General features: G+C 38.7%; 1 protein-coding gene across 1 annotated transcript in view; it reads right to left on the bottom strand.

The window, feature by feature from the left end:
* The window catches only part of LOC136864220 (ras GTPase-activating-like protein IQGAP1), a 565,781-nt gene that overhangs the window by 71,463 nt on the left and 466,808 nt on the right, over positions 1 to 27,510 (bottom strand). The window contains exon 31 of the mRNA XM_068226153.1: positions 3,050 to 3,176. Coding sequence (XP_068082254.1) covers positions 3,050 to 3,176 — 127 coding nt within the window. The remainder of the gene's footprint in view (positions 1 to 3,049; positions 3,177 to 27,510) is intronic.

The following is a 27,510-nucleotide window of genomic DNA, read 5'->3' as shown; positions in this document are numbered from 1 at the left end:
ATTCTGAAGCATACATGTCAGATCTGTCAGGAATTTCTTCAGCAACGTCAGCTCATGTTTACCGTCCTACCTGCTGCATAAGTTTAAGCTAGTTCCTCTCCCACCTGGAGAATGAATTCTGTATGATTAAGTTTAGTCTCATTCAGTGCATTGTTTACCACCCACAGATTTATTCCTGCCAAATCCATTAAATTAAAAAGTGTGAACTGGCCATCGCCCGGATAGTGCTTTCACCAAGTACTTGCAGGACATTTGATCAACCACATCAAGTCCATATTTAGATCCATTATAAAAAGTTACTAATAATAATGCTATTTGCTTTACGTCCCACTAACTACTCTTTTACGGTTTTCGGAGACTCCGAGGTGCTGGAATTTGGTCCCACAGGAGTTCTTTTACGTGCCAGTAAATCTACCGACACGAGGTTGGCGTATTTGAGCACCTTCAAATACCACCGGACTGAGCCAGGATTGAACCTGCCATGTTGGGGTGAGAAGGCCAGTGCCTCAACCGTCTTAGCCACTCAGCCCGGCATAAAAAGTTACAGTGTCCAGTTTGTTCTTTTCACTACCCTATATTTGAATATCTGGATGCATACTACTCAGATGAGAACAATTCTGTTCATAGATAGTACAGCATCATTGGTCTTCAACAATGCTATACTATACAACTTTTACATTGTTGTATGTATGCCATCCCACATATAACCTAACTCTTGTGAAACGTTCAATTATTATTGTTAATATATTTTAATTATCTTTTATTAAATGCTAAGTAAGACTATACCCTGCAAATATATATTGTACATTTGTATAACCTCAAATACATATTGTGAATACGTCTAACCTCAAAATCTGTGTAGTCGAGAACTGTAGAAAACTCTCTAATATTCATATAATGGGTATAATCCAGTATCATTCTGATACATACAGGGGTTTCTGGAAACTTACAGTAATGATTTATTATCCAAATACATGTAGAGACATTAGGAATGTTATAGACTTGTCGATGCGGTTTGTGTATTAGTAATAGAATATTCGAGTTTGATCTACTTCAATCGAGAGGCTGGCCGATCGATTGCTCCTTTTATGTTTGGACATGTTCCTCTTAGAGGGTTGCAAGAACATTTCCAGAAGTCAATATTTCTACACTGTTCGTCAAACAGTATTTGTATCGAGCTGACAGGCCGAGAGTCAGAAAGAGAGTGAGTGAGTGAGTGAGTGAGTGAGTGAGTGAGTGAGTGAGGGTCAGGCTCCATGACTGAGCCAGTGAAATGAAATGGCGTACGGCTTTTAGTGCTGGAAGTGCCCGAGGACATGTTCGGCTCGCCAGGTGCAGGTCTTTCGATTTGACTCCCGTAGGCGACCTGCGCATCGTGATGAGGATGAAATGGTGATGAAGACGACACACCCAGTCCCTGTGCCAGTGAAATTAACCAATGATGGTTAAAATTCCAGACCCTGCCGGGAACCGAACCCGGGACCCCTGTGACCAAAGGCCAGCACGCTAACCATTTAGCCATGGAGCCGGATGTGGAGCCAGTGTTGGTGCTGGACTCTGAGTCAGTTGGACTCCGAGATGAAGTCAGTCAGTATGTCAGAGAGACAGTGCAGTAAGAGAAAGAAGAGTGTGGGTTAGAGTGAGTTGATATCTGTATTTGTCAGAATCGACTTGAGTGAGAGGGTAGTCAGTCTTGCCTGATGATGGCAAAGAGAATAGTCAGTGTGTGGACTGTTGATCTGTAATTTTCAGAATCGACTGTGTGATGGTGAAGTGAATAACCAATGTGAGAACTTGTTGATATCTGTACTGATAGAATCGATAGTAAATTGGTTCAGTGTGTTTCCCTTAATAGTGTAGTGTTCTGTATAACTGTGTATAACTGGGTGTTAGGAATAGACATAGCGGCAATAACGTGATTCTATGGAAGTAAGTGAACATACCTAGTGTGATATTTATTCGCATCAAAATAAAATTGCATTGAGATTGACATCATTGCCTTTTGTGACAAATACTGATAGTTCTGTATGAGCTCTGTACCGACAAGGGTGGTCAATTTAGTTTTCGAGGTTTCAGCTACAGACAAGGAGCTAAAGGAAATGTTGCGAGTGGTGTTTCTTCCTTTGTACATGTAAGGTCCCATCAGTTTGTTTACGCCCCTAACTGCACGGCTAATTCGCCTCTAATTAAAAACATTCCAGAAAAATGAGCAACAATTCAGTTTTGTTACTACAGGATACAAGATAGATTATAATGTAAATCATTAATTGGATATCGACTGTGTGTAGTTTCAGAGCGCTTTTGAATATCCAACACTATTATTATTAACATTAGCATTACACTAGAATTATTGTACCCTTATGTTATTTGTACATCAGAACTTCTGCGTATGTGAGTGCCGCCAGACTAAAACTTCCTTTTTCACTTTTTACAAATTTTGATCATGTTTACATATTTAATTTCTGGAGAATAAAACTCCTGAATGTTTATGAAAATTACTTTAACACACAAAGCTGATATTCCGTTATCCATTGAAATAGTCAGACTTAATACATTATCAGAGTAATATACCCCAATTTCCAATCTATTTCCTCGAAATTTAATAAATTCTGTCTTACAACTTCAAAAAAGTGACCATATTTTAAGCTATAGACTTGTGGTTTTCATGAAAATGATCAGAAATTTATCTATCAGAATATAAAATAAACAAAAAATGCAATATTCTGACGTAAGGTATGATTTCCTGCAGAGTGTCACATAAACATTACTTCAGTAATATCCCACGAAAAAAAAAAGAGTGCAATGATTCTTAAACCAAATGTTGAATACCTTTCTTCACACCTTCGCATTCACTCTTCAACTGCGAAGCATGTACTGGCCAACTCGTTCAGATTATTTTGTATGAATTCTCGGTCCATAGACTAAACAGGTATGTGATAACTATGCAAGAACACACTTCCAATGACTTTCATGGACAACTTATTCCTCATTTTGTTGCATGCATTGGTTTTAACACTGCGTGGTTTAATGCTAAATGGTTCTCACTTACAGCCTAGTAAAGTTTCATAAGATGGGGCAGGTCCTATTTCGTCCAACAGCTCACACAATGGATCTAATGGATCCGTAACAATCCTGTCCAAATACTGAACAAGGAGCTTATGGGTATCACATATTTCCTGTCAAAAGAGAAAAGAAAAATGAATCCCTTATAAATACATATACATACATGAAATTATCACATTATCACTACTACTTGTAAAAAAATTGGAGATGGAGAAATGAAATAAAGCAGTTATCTACAATGATATTTCAAAGAAAAAATGTAAATCAACCAAATTTCAAACCAGAGATACCTTCTATTTGCAATTAATCCAGTACAGGACCAATATGATAAATTCATTTGACAGCACATTTTCAATGAATTGTAACGTCTAGTTTTAATAGAAAGATTGAATACTTCAAGAAGATCAGTACTACCGTAGAAACAGAGTTTCAAGAAGTCAATGTTTTGATAGTTTACTGATTCTTGAGCTACTCATACTTTTATGAGGTTTCTTATTTAAACATTGGCTTTCTGTGTGTTTTATACTTTGTATGATTGTTTCTAATTCTGTATTCTCTGGTTTATGTTTCTTTTGATATAGGTTACACACTGTGATTCAAATTACTTTTAAAGTTCAGTGAATTGGAGGCTGTTAATTGCAGGGTAAGATTAATTACTGTTTTAATTATTTTTGTGGGTGAACTTTTATAGTGTGTTATTTCATCTTACTGACAAATGTTTTGAAGTTATATTGTTATACAGACAATGTTTAAGAAGTCAGTTCTTATTTTAAATAATTTTCTTTGGTTGTATCATTCATAATGCAAGATACAAGTTCCCTTCCGCGATGTCAAACTGTACCTATCTTGGTCCAATCCTCTGAGGAGAGTTCCAGAGTTGGGAGTAGGCGATTTAATACTTATGATATTTGTGGAAAAATATGTCTGTTGCAGGTTCATGTCACTAAAGCTTATCCAGATGCTGTATGTAGAAATATAGTATCAAAGTATCAAAATATAAGCAGCTCAAATCAAAGCTTACATAGTGTACTGTACATGAGAGTAGTCTGCTACGCAACAAAATTCCTGACGTATTGCAAATTGTAGTTATACTTCATTTCGTGTATTGGAAGACAAAACAAGCATTATAAAGAAATATCAGAGAAAATTTACGGTCATCATTAGTGATATTGTGTATTTTGAATTACCCTGTGTTGAGCTAACAGAATTCTTGGCTAAATCTACCAGTCTATTTCTGTGTTCAAAACATCCAACTGTTCGTTATTACAGTACAAGAAAGAAACAACCGGCAGGTCATGCTAAGGTATATTCAAGAAGAAAGAAAGAAAGAAAGAAAGAAAGAAAGAAAAGAAAAGAAAAAATCTGTGAGGCTGTCAGAGCAGAATAGGGAGAAAAGTAGTAGAAAATGCCAATATCAAAAGGTGTCATTTTTTGAAAAACCATAACGGCATGCAATCTAAAATTTGTTTCCTCAGTTTTTTTATCACCAAAATTTATTTGAAAACAAAATCTGGTAACACAACTCCAGATCCTGAAATAAATTCAGTTCTTGCCAGAGTAAGGTCTAATACTACTAAAAGAGTTTAAAACAAGACTGCACTGCCTTTTAACAAATGTTATTCTTAAATTCAAGAAATACCAAGAAGTATTCAGCCAGGGTAATACTTATTCACAAAGGAGGGTATGGTGAAAATATACTAACTGGAGAACTACTTCCATATTTTCAGTAATGAGATGTATTATTGAAAAAGTCATTGATAAACTAATGCAAATATTCTTAGAATTTTCCTCACAACAGAGAAGTGTGATCACACTTCCTCACTTCTTGGTACCAATATGAAAACCAATACTGTGTTATTAATGACACCTCCAGAAAACAACAAATACTGAAAAAAACTGCTCTTTTATATTCTTTGATGTTTGAAAGGCTTATTATAACAAAGGTTATGGACATCTTAAAGATGCCTTAATCATACAAACATGCCTAACAATTTGAGAGACTAGGTGACTGATCTTGTTTCAAGGAATAACACCCAAGCTAAATGTGGCATAAAGAAAAAGCAAGAACAGAGTTTCAGAAAGGTGTTTCTCAGAGATCTCCTGTGTTATTTAATTGGGCTATCGATGATATAATCAAAGAACCAACAAATAAGTCTGAAGCATTTGGATAGCATCTGAAATCAACATTTCAGCTTTGGTGCTTGCTGACTATATTGTTTTGGTAGCAAAAGATAAAATAACTTGTAACTATACACAAATGTGATCCCCAATTCTAGGTTAAGAAATTTTCATAAAATTAATTGTAATATTAAGTTTTGAATATAGTGTGAGTTTGTTAAATTAAGATTTAAGAACATAATATTGTAAGAAGAATTTGTAGTTAGGGAATATTGCTATGTGCATCATTATATTTTTTATAAATTTCTGTTTGGGTAAGTCTGTGCACATGGCCTAGTGGTGAAGATTGTGCAACCTGAGAAACACTGACTATATCAGGAAAAACGGTTTAAGTCTGTTAAAAGTGTTGCAAGTAGTTTAGAAACTCTGGGTACAGCCAGGAAGTGTATGCTAAAGATGGTAATTCATCAATGTGGATGAACGTACAAGATTGCTATTTGTGGATTGATAGCTCGGTCTGAACGCTCCGAGTTTGAACGAGGTTGAGTTGACCAAGAAACACTTGAATATTTTGCAGTTGGAGCGTTGCTTCCAGTAGAATTTTGCAGACATGACAGCCACTTGGAGCAAGCCTATATATATGTGTGCGTGCATGCAATGAGTTTATTAGTACTACTGATTCATGAGCATTGTGGTTGCTGTTGATGGCTACCATTACTAAGTCTTTGCTGTACGAGTTCTTTACGGTTGCATTACTGTACCATTACAGAATCATGACAGGTGCATTACTTGGTAATTACAAGTTCCTGATGAGCAGTCCGTGGAAGACGCTACAGAGTGTTCTTTTGTAAGTCATACTCTGGATTATTCTTCACTGACAAAATGCACAGTGTGGGTAGTGTTTTATAGGTGTAATCTGGAGATAATGCATTTTATGCACAGAACTGATTACTGCTGAAAGAAATTGTAGGCGAACTGTTCAGCGCTTGGTCATTCTTTGATTGATTTGACGTGGCATTTGTCTTGCATCTAGTCCACAGAAGTTTCTTTCACATGGTGAAGTTGTTTGACTAACGGAGCATAGTGAGGCGACTGGGTTTGTTTTAACATACAGTTATAACCTGGAATAAATAGATCCCATGATGATTATTATATTGCGCTAAAGCATATAGGGTTAAGAATGGACAATCTTCTTATCCGTAGGATACCATTAACTTGAAGCGTGGACTCCAGAACGATTTACAGTTTTTCTTTTCTTTGTGAATTGTAGATGTTTGTGGATGTTTATTTTTATAAGCAGCAAAATGAGTTGGTCTCATCATGTGATGATAATTGTTGTTGGCGTTTGTTTTGTTTTATTTTTGTTTTGGGAGTAAATTCTAGTAGTGAAACTTATAACAAATCTTTTATTTTCAGAGTTAAATAGTAGTAGTAGTGTACATGAAGCAAGTTTAGAGCCTCATCAGCCTGATGACCGTTGCCTTGGGAGGAGTTCTTTCATGCTCTACTGAGTCAATTATTTCTGTAAATGTTTTGCTGGTGGCACCCAATGTCATTATTTCTATTTTACCCTAGTTACAAATTTTCCATTCAATGTCAGAATTTTGCCAGCAGTTACAATCTGCTAAGTCATTCCTAAATATTGCAATATGATGGCAGGTTGGTAGATAAATACACTACTGGCAGCATTTACTCTAAGATTTATTAACTAACACCAATTCTTATCCGATTTACAGGCGCACAATTACATTAGTTAGCATACTCTCTCTCTGTTCTCATTGTTCAGTCACACCAATATTTCACTCTGACACTTACAAGCTTAAACAGTTACAATACACAGTTCACATACACATTCACATTCACTGTATGCTATCATCGCTACATAGTCACAGTTTGCTCCTGCGCAACACAAGTCTCTCAAGTCTGTACGTGGTATGGAGTTTGCACACACATTGCAGTATTATTTTGTTATTTCGTCGCTCAGCCGCACTGTTCCATCAGTTCACACGGAGCACTCCACTGATCTGAAGCACTCCCTCCACAGCCCGGTCACTCACAGAACTGAACCATCATGATTGCTAGCTGAAATGCACTCCTTCCTCTGACTGAGCTCACACTGAACCATCTCAACTCATTCAACCTGCCTTATATTGGGAGAACAGGCCTTCCAAGCAATTCGTGACAGTCGAAACCCCTGGAAATCTTTGGAATCAATAAGATCTGGATTTCTCTTGTAGTATCTGGGACACCTGCACTGAGATCACATAGTCACGCGCTTGACTCGTCTCTGACTGGTTGTCTACAGTGATGAGATGGCGGGGCTGTAACTCTGTGATGACACATATCGGCGGGAGCCAAGCTGACTCGCTCCACCCAAGGATACATGTTAAAATTCCTGACAGTGTCACACTGAAGTCAAATATTAAAATTTATTTATTCCACCTATGCAATACATAAATAGAGATTTTAATTAAGAAATTAAATCTTGAATAAAATTATAGGAGCATGTTTCGCCCTTTAATTAAGGGCATCTTCAGCCTTAATCTCAATCTGAAAGGCAATCAATCAGGTACCTGACTGTATTAAATTACATATGAATGCGAGGATGATGTTGGAAATGTGCTTCATATGGTGAGCAAATGATTAACAATAATTATGATATTCTTAAAATGAAGCCTTAATAAAGTCTTAAAAAACAAATAGTCTTAAATTTATACACTTTCTTGAATGTCCTTGTTTAAAAATTGGTAACAAATTATATACATGTAGTCACACTGTCCGCTCCATAAGGCTGCTCCATGGTACAGCACCATACAATACAAATGGACAATCATTATCATCCCTCAGGGAGGACGCCGGACCCTACACTCCCACACGTAGACCGTCACTGGCTGCTCCTGATATGCTGTTCCAAACATGGGTTTGCACTGCAGGTGTACCTGCCTCCTGAAGATCGTGTTGGCAGACGTCATACTAATTGTCTTGCAGGTGGATGCTCAATAGGCCATCAAGAAAAACGGGACCCCCTCATCCCAGTCCTTCCAGTGCGCCAAAACCACTTTCCGAAGGTGCTCCTTGATTGTCTTCATGAAGCGCTCCACCATGCTGCCTGACTAAGGGTGGACAGGTGTCGTTTAGGTCTCCAGAACTCCCAGAAGTTGTAGAATCTCATGCATCAGCCTTGGCTTGAAGTTTCTGTCCTGGTTGCTATGAAGTTCCCTCAGTACAAGAGGCAGAAGTTCTTCGCTAAGACACTGGATACAGTCTATGTCTCCTAGTTAAGGATAGCGCACGCCTCTTGTCACTTGACAAAGTAATCAACGGGCAGGAGTAGGCCACGATTTCCAGGGGTGGATCAGAGACTGGTCCAGCGATATTGATGGTAATTGAGTGGTACTTGATGTACTGCACCATCTGGCCCCCACTCCTGGAATATGGGCCTCTCCTCGCAGCACAGGTGTGTCTCACCTGGTACATCTTCCCGACATTGTTCCTCAGCTGCACCCAGCAGTATAGCTGTCAGACACAATCTTAAGTCTTATTTAATCCTAAGTGGCCAGCAATGGTGTCTGCATGCAACTATGTCATCACTTCTTTCCTCATACTCAGCTGGGCAACTTGTTTCTTACTGTTGATAAACTTAACCATGATAGGTTAATATGAATGACTGATCCGTATTGACCAGCCTGAAATGTATTACAGAACTATTGAAAATAGTTATATTTGAATCCGCCTTGTCAATACACTTATTGATGAAAGAAAACTATTTATTTAACCATACATGTTTTGGAAAGTCAATTGTTCCCTTCATCAGCGGTCAGTACCTTGATAGGTTAATATGGATGATTGATCTGTATTGACTAGTTTGTAATACATTTCTGTTTATTGCTGTCGGTGAACTCCCACATGCGGGTTAGCAACCTGTCATTGACCTTTAGAGATGTCCACTGGGCTCAGTAAGCCTTAATAGGTTGGACTGCATTCGGCATTTTCCTTACATCCCAGTCGCTGTCCCGACTATGTCCCACAGAATCTGTCCCATGTCGTCCGTAACACATTCGCGGCCAATGACTACACATATGCGTCATGACTCCACTTTCACTTAGTGCCGATGAAGACACGTGCGTCACACTCTGCGCCAAATATTAAAGCACGTATCTCTGCCAATATGTATGTAAACAAAGAGACCTCTTATCTGTGGATTGTTAAGGTGTTATTAAACATATGCGCCATCCAGGCATCAGATAAATTGTTAGTTACAATATCTGTAGCCATTACAATTCGGCATACATTTCTGCAATGTCAAGAGAGAACAGTGAAGTTTCAGAACCTTAGCGGAATAAACAGGCGATTTGCAATTAATGATGATAGTCTGGAAGCTCTTCTGAATGCTAGTGACAGTGACCGAGTTGATAGCGACGATAGTGATGATAGTGTGAAAAGTGACTGTAGCCACCTGAGTGAGAATTTCATCTCACATTACAGAAGATGAGGAAGACATACGTAATATCTCATCTTCAAATCTCCCGCAAATAACACGGGCAATATTTCAGGGATCAATTCTTGGAGTTCAGATTCGTCCTCAATGAAACAAACTTCATTGGTCGGCTGGGAATGAAGGTTCCATTTAAGTAATATCTCATCCCCGCATCTCCTGCAAATAACATGGGCAATATTTGAGGGATTATTTCTTGGAGTTTAGATTTGTCCTCAATGAAACAAACAAACTTTATTGGTCGGCCAGGAATGAAGGTTCCATTGCCAAGTGATGCAAAACCTATCGATTATTTTTGCTTGCTTGCAGATGACAACTTCCTCAATAACATTGTCACTGAATGTAACGCATTTGCAGAAGTTATTTTTGAGAGGAAATGTCATTGAAAAGTCAAGGATTACGGACTGGTACGATGTCACCGTGGATGAGTTCCGTGTATTTTTAGGACTTATGTTTCACATGGGTGTTGTGCAAGTGTCTCGTATTAGGGATTACTGGGAAACACACAGGTTATTCAACATTCCATGTTTTAGGAACTACATGAATAGAAGTAGATTTCTACTTCTACTGAAGTGCCTCCATTTTGCAAGAAACCCAGCTGAGGGAGATCCAAAACCAACAGATCGTTTATATAAAATACGACCAATGATCAAATGCTTCAATGATAAAATGAAAGAGGTTTATGAATCTAGTAGGGAGCTGAGTATTGACAAATCCATGATGTGGCGTGGCAGGCTGATGTTTCGTTAATCGACATAAATACGGCATCAAGCTCTATATGCTCACGGAGTAGGATGGAACGGTTATACATTTTACTATCTACACTGGGATAACAGACGACTTAGGTGGGAAGGACCATGCTGCAAATGTAGTGCTCCATCTTATGCAAGGCTGGCTAAATTCAGGACATGCATTCTATATGGACAATTTCTATAACAGCTATTCTTTATCTGCTACTCTTCTCAGTAATGGAACACATTCTGCTGGTACGCTCAGAGTTGACAGGAAGAAAACACCAGCCAGCGTAGTTGATAGCAAACTAAAAGTTGGCAAAGTTGTCTGCTCTTATGCTAACGGCATAGCCGTGGGAAAGAGGTGGGATGAACGCGAGGTACGATTCAATTCCATACAACATGAGCTTGACATGGTGGAGGTCAGCAACAATAGAGGGGCCAAAACAGTGAAGCCTAAAGCAATAGTGGAGTACAGTAGACATATGTCAGGCGCATATCTCCACGACCAAATGATTTCCTACTATCCTTTCACAAGAAAAACAACGAAGTGTTATCGAAAACTAGGAATTTGTGTGATTGAAATGATACTATACAATTCGTACATGCTGTATAACAAGTTCTCTGTAAAGAAGGTATCACTCTACGACTTTCGACTGGCGATAATTAAGGAGTTACTACCAGATGACTACAGGCCACCGTTCCGTAGGCTCCCAAAATCTCTCACACCGCCTACAGGGACCATTTTGCCAGTAAATGTGCGGCTAAAGAGAATGGACGTAGACTGAGGAAACGTAGTAAACAGTGTTACGAAGAGGGGCGGCGCAAGGACCGCGTGTTCTACTGCAGCGAGTGTCCAGGACAGCTTTGAGAAATGTTTCGTGGAATTCCACAAGAGACAGAAATAATTGACCACAAACAATGGCAACAATGCTCTCTCCGCTCTCAGTATATGCTATTTCCACGCTTTGCGCCAGTCTCATGCACGTTCTCGGAGTATCAACATGAATTCCACAAAGCGTTTGCGTTTCACTGCGAGTGAGAAACTGAAAGTAGTTTGGGAAGCCAAAATTATTGGAAATTGTGCCACCGGTAGGAAATAACGATATTGACGAGTCGTGTATTCGCGATTGGAGAAAGGAAAATGTGCTATTAACATGTAGTGGTGATCGTAGAGCTTTTTGTGGACCGAGTGTACAGTTTCCAGAAAGAAAAATAAAAATAAAAATGAATATGTGACAGAAAGGTGGGAATTGGGATATAGTGTGTCAACTGAAATGTGTCAGCTAAAGGCATTAGAGATCACGAAGAACTTTCATCGGAAGGGTTTAAGGCAAGCCGAGGATGAGTTTGTAATTTTTATAAAAGAAATGGGTTGAGCGTATGAAGGCATACCTCAATTTCACAGCGTCTTCCTGGTGCCTACGATGAGAAGTTATTGTCATTTCAGCATCACATAATTCGGTTGCGGAAGGAAAATGCATATTTGCTTTCCCAAATTGGCAATGCAGATCAGACGCCAGTCTACTTCGAAATGCCAGTGGACAGGACTGTGAATGTTAAAGGTGCCAGAACTGGTGGTAATGAAAAACAACGGTATACGGTAGTGTTGTGTATTCTTGCTGACGGAACCAAATTGCCGCCGTACATTGTTCTCGAGCGAAAGACGCTTCCTGAAAATCTACCCGCTGGTGTTATAGTCAGATCTCAGAACTCCGGCTGGATGGACAGTTCACTTGTGGAAGCCTGGGTAAAGTGTGCCTGGCAACATCGCCCTGGTGCATTATTGGGACAAAAGAGCTTGCTTGTGCTCGACAGTTACCGCGGTCCACACAACAGATGCTGTGAAGAAACATATCAAGGATGGGAAAACTGACCTAGCAGTTATTCCGGGCAAGATGACATCTATGCTACAGCCGCTGGATGTCTGCGTGAACCGTCTATTTAAAGCAGCCTTGAAACAGCTCTTTACAGAATGGATGGCGGCTGATAATCACACACTTGACGCCAACTGGTCGCATTCAACACCCGGAAGTTCAGCTGCTGTGTTCGTGGATTTTGACGGCATGGAACCGTATCCCTGGAGACCTCATATGAAAAAGCTTCAGGAAATGTAGCATTTCTAATGCTATGGACGGCAGCGATGAAGACATTTTGTGAGAAGGTGATGGTGATGAAAGTTCTGAAGTTGGTACTGATGATGATGATGATGAATGAACTCGTTAGATATCATTCTGGAAATGTTTGTTTACTTTTATTTTCTAATCATTTGATGTGTGTTAGTAAAGACTGTAAATAATTTTGACTTCACTTTTTAAAATTTTGTTCTTTTAAAAGAAGGGTGGGGGTCTTATTCAGTGGCGGGTCATATTCGAGATTATACGTTAATATAAGCATACATTGTTCACACAGCAATAATAAGATTCTACTGCACAGTATCTTTGTGTGCAATGTTCAAAAACTTTTTCCTCATTCCACTTCATTGCATTCGATTAGCCACTTACGGTGTTTTATAATTGACAATTCGATGTTTTGGACAACAGTTTTAACATATGATTTTAATTCGACTTCATGCTTCATATCATGTTCACACCGCACCATTTTGACATTGAAGATTGACAAGACGTTATCACGCCGCATCAAAGAATACAAAGACTTTGCATTTACTTATTTTAATGTGTCCTCGCCTTATTTTTAATATTATGTATTTATATTTGTGACTGAAGATGACCTATAAGAGGACGAAACGTGTTTCACGAGTGTAATTTAATGTAGTCGTTTTAATAAAAACAATTACAGTATTGTAAAGGTGGAATTATAAAATCTAAATTTTCACAAGTTGATGCTTTGACAATACGGGCTCTAATATGAAATTTATAACGTGCAATACTAGGGTATGCATTAATAAAAATTGGGAGACAACGAACATACGAAATTAAACATCATGATAATAATAAGCATTACCACCACACCTGTAGATATCCATAAATGCAGCAAACTTTCCTGTCATTTATTTTGATTCGTTCCATCGTGGATCCTTTAGCACTATCCGGGTGATAGCATACCTAACCTAAACAATGCAGTCTCTCTTATCTCATTTACAACTCTTTAGGTAAATCCTGATGTGATAAATGTAGAGAACAAGCATGAAATATACTTAAAAATTAGGGTCTGGCTTTCAACATCGGCAGTTATCAAAAGAATGCTTCCAGTCACTATGTATTACATTTGGAAATACAACTCCTAACATACGTTAGTTATAAGCTGGTGGTTTGGCACACTTTCAACAACATACCTTTATTCAGAAGGAGTGGCTTCTGCTACACATACACCAGCTGTGAATATCAGAGACCACCTCCAGAAACCATTTGGGAATAGCTTCATACAGTTTCGACTCTATACTCGGGTTCAAAAAGATGCTCTTGGTCTTAATTGCAGTGCATGGCTGATGGGATGGCAGTCAAGGTATCACTTGGAATGACGAGACGCTGATAGCAGGGAAGTTAGCGGCAAAAGACAATTAAAATGATGGTTTACTGTGTGGTATGCCTGCTGCTCAAGTGATAGAGACAAATGACTGGCCACTGAGTTATTTCGTATCAATATTGCATAATATGATAACATGATACTCATATCACTTTTCTCTACGGGGTCGAGTATGAAGCGAGACGAATCTTCCTAGCGAGTTTTTACGACCGTATATTCTTCCTGACGTCCACCTTGTCAGAGGAATTACTGATATAAAAATAAATGACGTGATATGTGCGACTAAAACAGATTATATTTACTGTACATGTAGGCCTAAAAGTCGTGTTCATCATTTATTGACCTTTTACACGTAGAAATAATGCTTTCCAACGAAAATAGCCAGTATAACTCAAATACATTCAGAAGTTTGTTAAAGAACAGTGTAGAATGTTTACAATTTATAGCTCTTTATAGCCTAGAAGTCATTTATTCACTGCATAAAATTTGAGGTTAGAGCATATTGGAACCCCCTTTACATTTTTCTGGATGTAAAAGTAGGGGAAAAAGGGGGTCTAACACGCGAGTAAATACGGTGATACCTTTGCTGCTTGTCCATGTAGGCCAGCGATCAAATGTATGGCCCTCTTCTCTGATGTCCAACCATTGTAACCGCACACTGTATCTGTGTCTGGAACACTTTCCAGAAAGTGTCCCACTGTAGCGTGGGGGTTTTACCTTAGTAACAATGGAGCCAATATCACTGCTGGTGGGCCTGGTATGAACCTCCACAGCCATCATTCTTCCATGCAATGCACTCACTTCTTCCCTCAGGTCTCGAACTCTGGATTCCACAACCTGGGGGATTGTTTTAAACTTCTTTTCCACTGGTTCATTAAGGTCCTGCACAATGTCACTAACTTTGTCTCGAGAGAGTAAATTTTCTGTTGTAGTTTTAACTAATCATGTTCTAACCTACACTGTTCATCTTTCACTTCACTTAATGCCAATTGTAGTTTGCACTTGAGTTCACTTTTGAGTTCTTTAATTATTTGGTCCTCATACAAGAGTTCAATTTTAATTTGGTCTCTATTAGATTTTAGTTTGTTGGTCCTGGTTGGATGTAAGTTCATGGAACTTATTGAGAAGAGCCTGAAACTGTAGTAACTTCTTGGTGAAACTGAAACATGAAATAGATAATTTGTAACTAGAATAAAATATAAATGACAAAATTGGGTGCCACCTGCAAAAGATTTACAGGAGTAATTGATTCCTCCTCCCAAGGCGACGGTTACCAGGCTGACTATGTTCCAAACTTGCTTCAGTGAATTACTTGTAAAGTTGATTGTGAAGTGTGTCACGGAATTCGGACGCGTATTGTAGTGTGCCTGGAGACTTGCCAAGTTGCCTTTTCATCAAGGCTAAATTTGATAATTATTTGGACTCATGGAAATTGATCTTGGAGTGTCTTATGTCTTGAGATAATAGTTACGCTGTCCGCCACTGTAGCGCCGGCTTTCGGTAGGCATGCTGTGGAGTCTGTGCTGCCACCTAGGAGCAACCACGGAACTAGACTCACTTTTACTCCTTGCACGCACGATAATAGGCGACTGGTTTTGTTTTGAAAAGTGAAGACACGACGGAGCTGCTTCTGTGTTTACTGTTGGATTTTGACCGGTTTTAAGTGAAGAAAGAAGAAAGGATGCGGGTTGTAATTGACCCTGGGTGATCACATTGCCAAGGGGCGATGTCCTTGTCGCCGTTCTATTTCCTTTAATTAATTTTTTTTTCTCTACGACCTTAGTACAATCTGTAAGTAAGCATCCACTTTTGTTACCAGGAAATCTAACGATGTGAGAAGGGAACCAGATAAACCCAAGTTAAATTCGTTTGCCTTAATGAAGTACTTAAAAGGATAATATTCTACTGTCTAAAACATTCGTGCACAAGAAAGGTATTCTGCCGTTACCAATGAAAGACTGTGATCTAGATCTTTTTAATTGTAAATTAATTATCAATTATTTGGGGCTTTGTGTAACTGGTTGTAATGTTGTTCAACGTGTTAATTCCTTATAATCTGAAAATCCCCATCAGGGAAGTCATTATGAGTTGGAAATTGTTTCTTGTCACCATTCGGCTGCGTGTTTTTTTTTCCTTTCTGGGTGGGTAGCCATTTTGTGGTCCTTCGTCACGTGACCCCGTTGCCATGACAGCAGTGTTTACATGAGTGTGGGCGTTGCCCCTGTTATTTTGACATTTGCCGTCTCTGCTCTTTGTTACGTGCAGACAGCTGACGGGCGTTTTACGGAGAGATTGTTGAATTCGGCTCTTGGGATGAGACGTGATTCTGTTATGCGTCTATTATTTCTCCGTATGCTTGGCTGTCGTGAATTACTAAAATTTTAATGCGGATAATTTTGGTCCTTGACGACTTGTTTTAACTGTGGATCACTTAAATATTTTATCTGTTTACTCCTTCCTAATGTTTTTGGTGGAATTTATTTATTATGGATTTCACATGTTACTGCTCGGGTTCTGCAGTTGAAGTGGTTATTAAGGAACATTTTTCACTCTGAAAAATTTTGTTGTGTGAAAACCTGGTTTGGAAAAAGTGATCAATTAAGTACCCCTTTCTTGGGTTCATTTCTTTGGGTTGTTTCCTATTCCCAGTTTACCCTCTCTGAAGATTTCTTGAAAGTACTGGTTTGTGAGCTCAGATTATTTTCATTTTAATTGGTTTCCATGTTTTTAATTTTAAAGAACCAGAAGGTCGTATAATTAATTTAATTCCTTTCAATTTTACTCCATGGAATTTGAAATTTATCTTTAATTATGATTTATTAATTTAATTTCCCTTTATTTTCCTCTCTTAATTTGAGGTTAAGCTTTAATTACCATCTTTTAATTTTATCCCTTTTATTTGCCTGACTGAAATTGAAGTTTAATTACTATTATTTAACCTTCTCTCAATAAAGTTTGGTGTAATCCGAAAATGAATTATCATTTTAGTCAGTAAGCATTATTTCTCTTTCTATCCACTTGACCTCTGTTTAGCCTAGCTGTTTCCACGCTTGCTACGATCTTCCTTTGGGAAAATTAGTACTGATTTATTTAATTTGTTTCCCTGGATCGTGCAACTACTGTTGTGAAATACCTAGCTTGTAAGTTCGCGACAGTATTTTGGTATCAGTTCGCGTGGTTCTTTTGTTTTGTTTGAATTTTAATTTTCTCTGTGATTCTATTTCCCTTTTAGTAAACTGTTGGTGGTTTTTTTTACCTATCTTGAGAATTATTGAATACTGACTAAAATAATAACAAGGCACATTTTGAAAGTGCTTAATTGTAAAGAGGAAGGCAAGATTCGACTTGTGTTAATGCAAATATATTTCTGTTCCATGTGGATTTTGTCATCTTGGGGGAGCCCATCGCTGCTGTGTGAGGTATCTGAGGGTTATGTATTCCTGATTCTTTGGCTTGGGAGCTTGGTATGCTAGCTTGCTGCTGGAAATTTGCTTTGATCTAATCATAAGGCTGACAACCGGTGAGTTATTTTATTTGATTTTCTCTTAGTAATTTCTCAGTCTTGTAACTGAGAATTTTATTTGCATGAAGAAAGGTGAAAACATCTCACACTATTATTTGTCTTGGCGTGCATCTGTGTCTTCCTGTCTTGTGTTTGATGATTCTATGGGTTTGGCATACCCTAAATTAACCGGGAAGTAAAGGTTACTGGATCTCTTATTGTTTTCTCGGTACCTGAAGGCTCTTATGCGTCACTCATAACCTTTCTTTGGGGGGTGTTGATCGGCCTGTTCTTTAGTGGAAATAAGCTTCGCGAAGGAAGTGTGTATTGGGCGTAATCTTTGTTTCAGTGTTCCTTACCCAAAAACTATGTCTCGTACTGTGATTTTTCCCTATCAGCTTCGAAAGGCTGAGTTGATATATGAACTATCAATCCGGAATTTAGAGGTACCTAGTACCATAGGAGAGTGTGCTGCCTTACTGACAGCAAATGTTCATGTTCCCATTGACCTGTCTATTATTGATCGAACTAAGTGTGGGGAATTTTTAAGTGTGATATGTGACTCGTTGCAAGAAATTAACGTCATTAGGGAAGAATTTTCTGAATTACCTCCCTCAAGAGCTCAAGTGAACAGGTTAAAGGCCAGAGCTCATCACTATCTTGGGCGCACTCAGGACATTCTTGCTGTTAAGCCTGAGGACGAAATAATGACAGAATGTATCAAGTTAATAACTATTGTTTCGGGTATTTCAGCCGAACTTGACCTTTTGTTGATCAACAAAGAATTTAGTAATATGGGAATTTCTGAGAAAGTTAACTCCATCACGCCTTCGTCTGAACCTTCTCCAAATACTATTGTATCCTCTCCTTATAACCCATGTAACTGTGGTATCACAACTTCTGTTCTGGAAAACTTGCTAACTCGAGTTAATTCTGCGTCATCTCCTAATTGTTTGAAGGAGATTTTTAAAGGAGTGAATAATTTTTCTGTTAACTCTATTGAGGAAAGCATCAGGTTTTTAAGATTTCTTGTGGAGCTGACAGAGTCAGCTAATGTTTATTCTGTGGACGACTTGGGTATCTTTCGTGCTCTATTCCCTCACTGTGAAGGGATTTTGAAAAGAGAGATTTCCGAGGCTATATCTCGGAGCCTATCCATCAATGCTTTCCATGAGCTGGTACTAGGGAAGTTCATTCCATCTCTTGCTCTCCAAAGCTTAATTCCCAAACACTGTTTCAGAACTCAGTTTTTACATGAAAACTTGTTGTCTTATGTGTTGGACTTGAGATTTTACTGCAAGGTATTTATGATCTCTGTTCAGGAAAGTGAGATGGTGGCTAGGATTTTAAAAGGCATATCACCCTCGTATCGGTCCTACCTCTCTTTAACCCGATGTCCCACCAATTTCCAAGAACTGGAAGAGGCATGCTCATTCGCTGAGGACGTCAAACATGGTGACTCTACCAGACCTGTCAACCTCCCTCCTCCTGTTAGACCTGAGAAACCTACTGTCTCTTCAGTTGCTAAGGATGGAAATGTTCGGAAATGTTTTAACTGTGGTTCTAGGGGTCATTTGAGGAACACCTGTCCAGTTGTCAAACGTCATTCTGGTGGTTGCTATTCCTGTGGATCCAAACAACATGTGAAGAAAAACTGCCCTTTGTCAGTTCAGAGTAATAATCAATGACTAGAAGACAACGAATGTAACAGGCCTAGCGTTGAAAATCCTTGGACGTCTGAAAAATTTATTTGCCCGCATCAGTGTAACAAGATTTCTGTTCATGTTCCCTCCCAAGGTACTTGTACTCCCGTAGAAATCAATAATGAACCGGTAAACGCTTTACTTGATACCGGAAGTGTGGTGTGCCTAATTAATTCGACATGGTACTATAAAATGAAATCTCCATGTAAATTGCCGGAATTGGAATCTACGAAAGTCAAATGCGTCACTGCTAACTCTCAGTTTTTGAAAATTTTAGGTTCAGTCAAGGTTAAGTTGAGGATTGGCAGATTTACCTGGAAGGTCAGATGTTTAGTAACGCCTAATTTGTCTTGTAACGTAATTCTTGGTTCGAATTTTCTGTCTAGCGTAGGTCTAGTGTTAGACTTACAGAGTAGGAATTTCTTTTTTAAATTTTCTCCAGACGTTAAGTTTGCTTTGGTTGATGCTCCGTTGAAGATACCCATTTCTTCGTGTGTAGGTTACCCATCTCCTGTCGAGGATAGTGATCTGAATTGCCTTGATCTGGGACATCTAGGGGAAATTGAAGCTGAACAAGTGCGAAACCTCTGTAAAGAATTTCCGGAAGTCTTAACAAGTAAATTAGGGTTGACTGATGTCCTAGAATATGACATTGAGTTGTTAGATCATCAACCGGTCAGATCTCCTCCGTATCGTCTGTCTCCACCACGTATGCTAGAATTGAAGAAGATTGTGGAACAGATGGAAAAGGATGGTGTCATCAGACCTTCTACCTCTCCATATGCCTCTCCGGTGTTCTTAGTGCCCAAGTCTTCTGGCGGTTTCCGTGCTGTAATAGACTATCGAGTTCTAAATAGTAAGATAGTACTCCAGTCGATTCCTTTGCCTGATCTCCACACTTGTTTCGGATGGTTTTCTGGGGCGAAGTTTTTCACCGTTCTGGACTTGAACCAAGCGTACTACCAGGTCCCCCTTTCTAAGAGATCCATTCCCCTAACTGCCTTTATAACTGACTGGAACCTGTATGAGTTCCTGAGACTACCGTTCGGTCTGAGCTGTGGAGCAGCTGTGTTGTCGAGGCTGTTAAATTCCATTCTGTCGGACATAAAGTTCAAGTTTGTGTATAATTATTTGGACGAAGTCGTAATTTTTTCAAACACCTTCGAAGAACATCTAGAACATATTAGGGAAGTTTTGGTACGCCTGAAGAAGGCTGGACTTACTGTCAAGCTATCTAAGGTTGACTTCGCAAAGCCTAGCATGTCCTTCCTGGGGCATGTAGTTTCCTCAGTTGGTGTCTCCATAGATCAGTCTAGAACTCAAGGTATCAGGGATTTCAAACCTCCTAGGGACGTTAAAGGTGTTGCCCGCTTCATTGGTATGGTCAATTTTTTTCGGAAATTCATTCCAAATTTTGCAGAAATTGCTGCTCCCTTGAATTGTCTTAGACGCAAAGGTGTGAAGTTCACCTGGGGTACCGCCCAACAAGTAGCCTTCGATTCTCTGAAAGCTGCCTTGACCAATGCTCCGGTGTTGGCAATTCCTGACTTTAACAAGGGATTTGTTGTGCAAACCGATGCTTCCAATAAGGCTATTGCCGGGGTACTCTTGCAGGAGTATGATGGTGAGCGTAGACCTATTGCCTATGTATCTAGAACTCTTAATAGTTTGGAAAGTAAGTACTCTGTCTATGAACTAGAATGTCTTGCAGTCTTGTTCGCTCTTGAAAAGTTTAGACCATTCATTGAGCATGTGAACTTCGAGTTGGAAACAGACAATCAGGCTCTTTCTTGGGTGCTAAATAGAACCAAAAGAACCGGAAGGATAACCAGGTGGGCGCTCCGTATTTCTTCTTACAAGTTCAACGTTCGTCATATTAGGGGTTCTGAGAATGTCATTGCAGATTGCTTAAGTAGAATGTTCGAAGGGAATGACGAGTCTGAACTGAATCCTAATGTGGGAGAACTTGAAGTCAATGCTGTTGGTGTCGGCGCAATCCTTTCAGATTTTCCTCTACTGTATCATGAGTTCGAAGATCATCAGAAGTCGGATCCTGAATTGAAGAAGATCATAGACGCAATTAATGATGGTACGGAAGTAAAACCCTATTCTTTGTCTAAAGGTGTCCTTTGTTGTAAGGGTCGAAAGGACCGTAACCTAAAAATCGTTGTTCCAAAGGTTCTTGTACCCATCATTTTTAAGTACTATCACTCTTCACCCATTGGTGGTCATCTAGGTACTTACAAAACCAGGCAAAAGATCCGGCAGTTTTTCATTTGGAAGAAAATGGATCATGACATTAGAACGATGATCAAATCTTGCCAATCTTGTGGCATTAGTAAGCCTAACTTGAACAACAGAATTGGATTGCTGTCATCTTCCCAAGCCTCTCGCCCCATGGAACGGTTGTTTATAGACTACGTAGGACCTTTCCCTCGCTCTTCCCTTGGAAACACCCATATCTTTGTATGTATTGATGCTTTCTCTAGATTTTGCTGGATTTTCCCTACCCGATCCACCAACTCCCGTACTTCTATTAACTGCCTAAATTCCATCTTCTCATCCTTCGGTCCTCCCAAGTTTCTGGTTTTGGACAATGCTAGTTCCTTCACTAGTAATTCTTTCAGGAAATATCTATTTGAATTGTCCATCTCCCACGTTACTACCACCCCCTATTATCCGAACCCTTCATATGCTGAAAGGTTAAATAGAAATTTAAGATCTGCTCTGATTGCATATCATCACGACGACCAATGCAAATGGGATTCTTGTTTGCATTGGCTGGCCCACGCCTTCAACTGTGCTACTCATGAATCTCACCGGAAGACACCTATGGATCTTATGTTCTGTTATACTCCATATTCTCCTATGTCTAATCTGTTGTCTATTGAAGATCTGTTGCCTGAATTCTCTAAACCTAAAGATGTCCAAAAAATTTGGGATGAGGCGAAGAAAAATTTGGCTGTGTCCTACGAAAAGGTTAAAAATAGGTATGATAAAGACAGAAAGTCATCAGATTTGAAAGTTGGTGATCAGGTCTATGTAAAGTGTTACCCCATCAGCAAGGCTGTCCATAAGTTTTCTGCTAAACTTGCCCCCAGGTATCAAGGGCCCTGTACCTTGTTGCAGTTTCTAACTTCAGTATCCGTCTTAGTCAGTGATCCAATTGCTAAACGTATTAGGCGTGTACACCTTTCTCAAATTAAACCTGGTTAACTGGTAATTTTTCTTGTTGAAACCTTTTGTTAAGTGTAACGTGGGTGGAGAATTAACACCCTCTGTTGAAGTTGTTGTGCATACTACTGATTGGTGAGTGAATTTATTATTTGCCTTGTGTTAAGTATTTTCGGATGGTTCATTTGGTAACTTATTGATGATTTTCTGATTGGGAACTTGTAACTCGTGAATTTTTGGTAATCTTCTCTGTTTTAGTGTTCTTGTGTTATTTCCCAAATTATCATCTTTATTTTTTGAAAACTGATGCTTGTGTGGTGTACTTCCGAATTACCATTTTGGTAATTTATGGTGTTTACCTTGCTAGTTGTACTTCTCAGATAGTTTCTATCCATTAGGTGGGTAACTTAACCTAAGGAATCATGTCCTGATTGTTTCCGCATTGAATGTTGAACACCAGATTAATTTATCGCGATGTGACTTGATCATTGCTATCCTGAAGAGTAGTTGTGGTGATATGAATCGTGTGTGTTTACTGTGTGAAAGATTTCCATCTGTCATCTTTTCATTGTGTGGGTGTGAGTGTGTGGGATTGGTAGTGATTCGAGTGACGTCGTATGTTGTTTATTTTGGAGTGGTTATTAGCTTTGATGTTGTATGGTCGGTTAGTGGTGGAGATAATGGTTCGTTTGTCTAGTGCATGGACTCTGTGTCTTAATCGAGCTTTATTTCCTACATACTGATCCTTGTACTTATCTATAGCTCAATGACCTTGTGTTCTCTCCTTGGTTAGCCTTGTGAACCACTTCTGGGTTTGTTCTAAGCGTGAAACTTACCCTAATTTTTTTAATCTGGTAAATGTATTTACATTGCTTACTTGGATGGAAACTATATTGGAATTCTAATATCTACTTCTGGTGTAATGGAATTGGGTTGTGCACTACTTGAGTATGGTTGTTGAATTTCCTTAACTTTCAACCTTAGTGGTATCTAGAGTTTGTTTTCATTCTTGAGTTGCAGATCACTGCTGGTGTTATGTAATTTACCTATCTACTGGTTGTTAGTGTTATTTTGGTTTGCTAATGGGATCTTTTCCGAAGCATGTATCTTCTTGGACCTAATCGGTATGCCTAAGGGCATTGATTTATGATGTTTTGGTGGAGTAATTCTAATTTAATGTTTATTGAGATGGAATTATGGCGGAAGATCATGGTGTGAAGGATGTTTACCTTTTAAACTCTAATGAGTTAACCCATGTGTCTTATCTGTGGTCGTTCCTATGGGTATCGTGTCAAGTATTTAGTAGATATGGCACTTTGGTATGGGAATGTGTTTCTTTTATTGTACCTCTGTGTCTCAGTAGATTTTGGGAGGAATTAAGAGGTGTATCTGCAACTCATAGTGAATTAACTTGTCTTGCTATTTATTTCTTCTTGGTATCGTGTACTTGGTTGCTTCATCTCACGTTTCTCTGCGTTACCTGCTAATCCGACGTAATTTTGAGTTTGTTTTTTTTACTACATGGTTCTATTTATGTTATGTGCCACTCTATGGCGTTTTCTTTTCCCCAGTGGTTCTGTAGGGGACATCCGGTAGTGTGCGTTGTGTAAGGTATCGCTCCTTATCTTCCTTCTTGGTTATCTAATCTGAGGTCTCTCCTTTGCCTTTTGATTTGATTGGATGTACCATTGTAGGATGAATTATTTAGTGATGCCATATAATAGGTTGGTTATTAGATTCCGGATTGTATTCCCTCCTGAGTTTTTTTTGCTCCGTTTCTGTCCTGTTAATTCCATGTTCTTTATTATGCTCAGAGGAGTGTTTGCTGTTGATCTGTAAACTATTCTTGCTTGGTATTTCTTGGGTGATCTGTTGTCGAGGACCGACTATGCGCAGCCCTACCATCTTGATTTGAAAAAGATCTCCAACCGATCGGCTCAGAGCTACTCTTGCTTGAAAATGGTTTATCTGATAGTCATGGAATAGGCTTTGATCTGAATTCTGTGCTTTCTGTGTTTTTCTTTTATTGGTTGACTTGTATCCTTTTCTCCTTTCCCTTCCTGTTTGTGATGCCTTGAATCCGTGAGATGTTGATCCAAGTTTTGAAATGATTCTGTAGTGTTGGTTGTACAACGAAGATTTTGAAATATTGACCATTTAACTCACTGATTGGTAGTGCTTGTGCTATTATGCTCAAAGTATATTAACTTTCTTTGTTTTCTATTTAATTGAATTTGTTTGAGACCTGTCCTTGGTCTATGTATTATTTTCTGGGGTAATTTTTTCTTGGTTTCCTATGTAACTCCTTTCTTTGGGGTTTATTTTGAATCTCTTTGTTTCTTCTGTTGGTAACTTGCGTAGAGTGGTTGGATGCCTCATGATGTAGCGATGGCCATGATGCTTCTTGTTTCCCTTTGGTTAAATGATTTTTATGCACTAATTTCTTGGGTTACTTGTTTACTATTTCTTCCTGGGTGTATGTAAATGTTTTTTTAAATGTGAATCGTGGCTTTCTCTATAGTAAAAGCCCCAAATTTTCATTTAGAAAAATTAATTTCTTAGTATTGTTCAAAGATTTTTGAAACCTGGTTCTCGCCGTCGGGAATTTAGTATGAAAACTCGTGCAAATATCAGAAGTGACTATAACGGTTGGTGTATTACTTCTTCAAAATAGACTGTTTCTGTGTTAACAGATCATTATCGTATGGAGTGATGTGAAGTTGTTCTACAAATCTAATTATGGACTTCGACGCACGTTGATCTGCTTCAACTGCCTGTTGAGTTATCACCTTATCATGTAAGCTCAACGATCTGGTTCTAACCGGTAACCTCGCTTCTCCTAGAAACGTCAAGTAAGAAATTTTATTGCATGTATATTTGAAGTGCTCCTTATCTCCGATCATCTTCGTTTCGTCCTACCCCATGTTAGTCTTTCGGGGGAGGAGGAACTGTCACGGAATTCGGACGCGTATTGTAGTGTGCCTGGAGACTTGCCAAGTTGCCTTTTCATCAAGGCTAAATTTGATAATTATTTGGACTCATGGAAATTGATCTTGGAGTGTCTTATGTCTTGAGATAATAGTTACGCTGTCCGCCACTGTAGCGCCGGCTTTCGGTAGGCATGCTGTGGAGTCTGTGCTGCCACCTAGGAGCAACCACGGAACTAGACTCACTTTTACTCCTTGCACGCACGATAATAGGCGACTGGTTTTGTTTTGAAAAGTGAAGACACGACGGAGCTGCTTCTGTGTTTACTGTTGGATTTTGACCGGTTTTAAGTGAAGAAAGAAGAAAGGATGCGGGTTGTAATTGACCCTGGGTGATCACATTGCCAAGGGGCGATGTCCTTGTCGCCGTTCTATTTCCTTTAATTAATTTTTTTTTCTCTACGGCCTTAGTACAATCTGTAAGTAAGCATCCACTTTTGTTACCAGGAAATCTAACGATGTGAGAAGGGAACCAGATAAACCCAAGTTAAATTCGTTTGCCTTAATGAAGTACTTAAAAGGATAATATTCTACTGTCTAAAACATATTCGTGCACAAGAAAGGTATTCTGCCGTTACCAATGAAAGACTGTGATCTAGATCTTTTTAATTGTAAATTAATTATCAATTATTTGGGGCTTTGTGTAACTGGTTGTAATGTTGTTCAACGTGTTAATTCCTTATAATCTGAAAATCCCCATCAGGGAAGTCATTATGAGTTGGAAATTGTTTCTTGTCACCATTCGGCTGCGTGTTTTTTTTTCCTTTCTGGGTGGGTAGCCATTTTGTGGTCCTTCGTCACGTGACCCCGTTGCCATGACAGCAGTGTTTACATGAGTGTGGGCGTTGCCCCTGTTATTTTGACATTTGCCGTCTCTGCTCTTTGTTACGTGCAGACAGCTGACGGGCGTTTTACGGAGAGATTGTTGAATTCGGCTCTTGGGATGAGACGTGATTCTGTTATGCGTCTATTATTTCTCCGTATGCTTGGCTGTCGTGATTTACTAAAATTTTAATGCGGATAATTTTGGTCCTTGACGACTTGTTTTAACTGTGGATCACTTAAATATTTTATCTGTTTACTCCTTCCTAATGTTTTTGGTGGAATTTATTTATTGTGGATTTCACATGTTACTGCTCGGGTTCTGCAGTTGAAGTGGTTATTAAGGAACATTTTTCACTCTGAAAAATTTTGTTGTGTGAAAACCTGGTTTGGAAAAAGTGATCAATTAAGTACCCCTTTCTTGGGTTCATTTCTTTGGGTTGTTTCCTATTCCCAGTTTACCCTCTCTGAAGATTTCTTGAAAGTACTGGTTTGTGAGCTCAGATTATTTTCATTTTAATTGGTTTCCATGTTTTTAATTTTAAAGAACCAGAAGGTCGTATAATTAATTTAATTCCTTTCAATTTTACTCCATGGAATTTGAAATTTATCTTTAATTATGATTTATTAATTTAATTTCCCTTTATTTTCCTCTCTTAATTTGAGGTTAAGCTTTAATTACCATCTTTTAATTTTATCCCTTTTATTTGCCTGACTGAAATTGAAGTTTAATTACTATTATTTAACCTTCTCTCAATAAAGTTTGGTGTAATCCGAAAATGAATTATCATTTTAGTCAGTAAGCATTATTTCTCTTTCTATCCACTTGACCTCTGTTTAGCCTAGCTGTTTCCACGCTTGCTACGATCTTCCTTTGGGAAAATTAGTACTGATTTATTTAATTTGTTTCCCTGGATCGTGCAACTACTGTTGTGAAATACCTAGCTTGTAAGTTCGCGACAAGTGTGAATATAATTTCAAGTCATCCTATATCTCGTTTGTGAATCTAAAAGGATACATCACCACATTAGGCCTGAGATGCCTACAGCTGATACCAACTTTTAAATGTCTGTTCAAGAGGATTTCAAATTTAATGCCTTCAGTTATGTCAGAGTTTTATATTATATTTCGAATTATCGCAGCAAATCTCACTCGTTAAAATCAGCATTTAAAGAATATGCTTTGTTTAGTATGAAAGAAATGAATTGTTTCATTTCAATAGTAGATCAGATAACCTCACATTTTAATGGGGAAACCGAATGCCAATCTTCTTTTCCCAGAACCTTATGTTATGCTGTCAAAGTAAGCTTATTACTTCACACCCTAGAGATATTCAAGACTCTCATTCTATTATCGTTACTCTGATTTGTAGCTGGTGCCCTTCAACAATTGTCTGTGCAAGTAATCAGGTAAGTGGTAAGTGGGAGTA

Source organism: Anabrus simplex, chromosome 1, assembly GCF_040414725.1.
Source record: "Anabrus simplex isolate iqAnaSimp1 chromosome 1, ASM4041472v1, whole genome shotgun sequence".
Classification (NCBI taxonomy): Eukaryota; Metazoa; Arthropoda; class Insecta; order Orthoptera; family Tettigoniidae; genus Anabrus; species Anabrus simplex.
The sequence above is the reverse complement of the archived record's forward strand: the minus strand, read 5'-3'. Positions and strand labels throughout refer to the sequence as shown.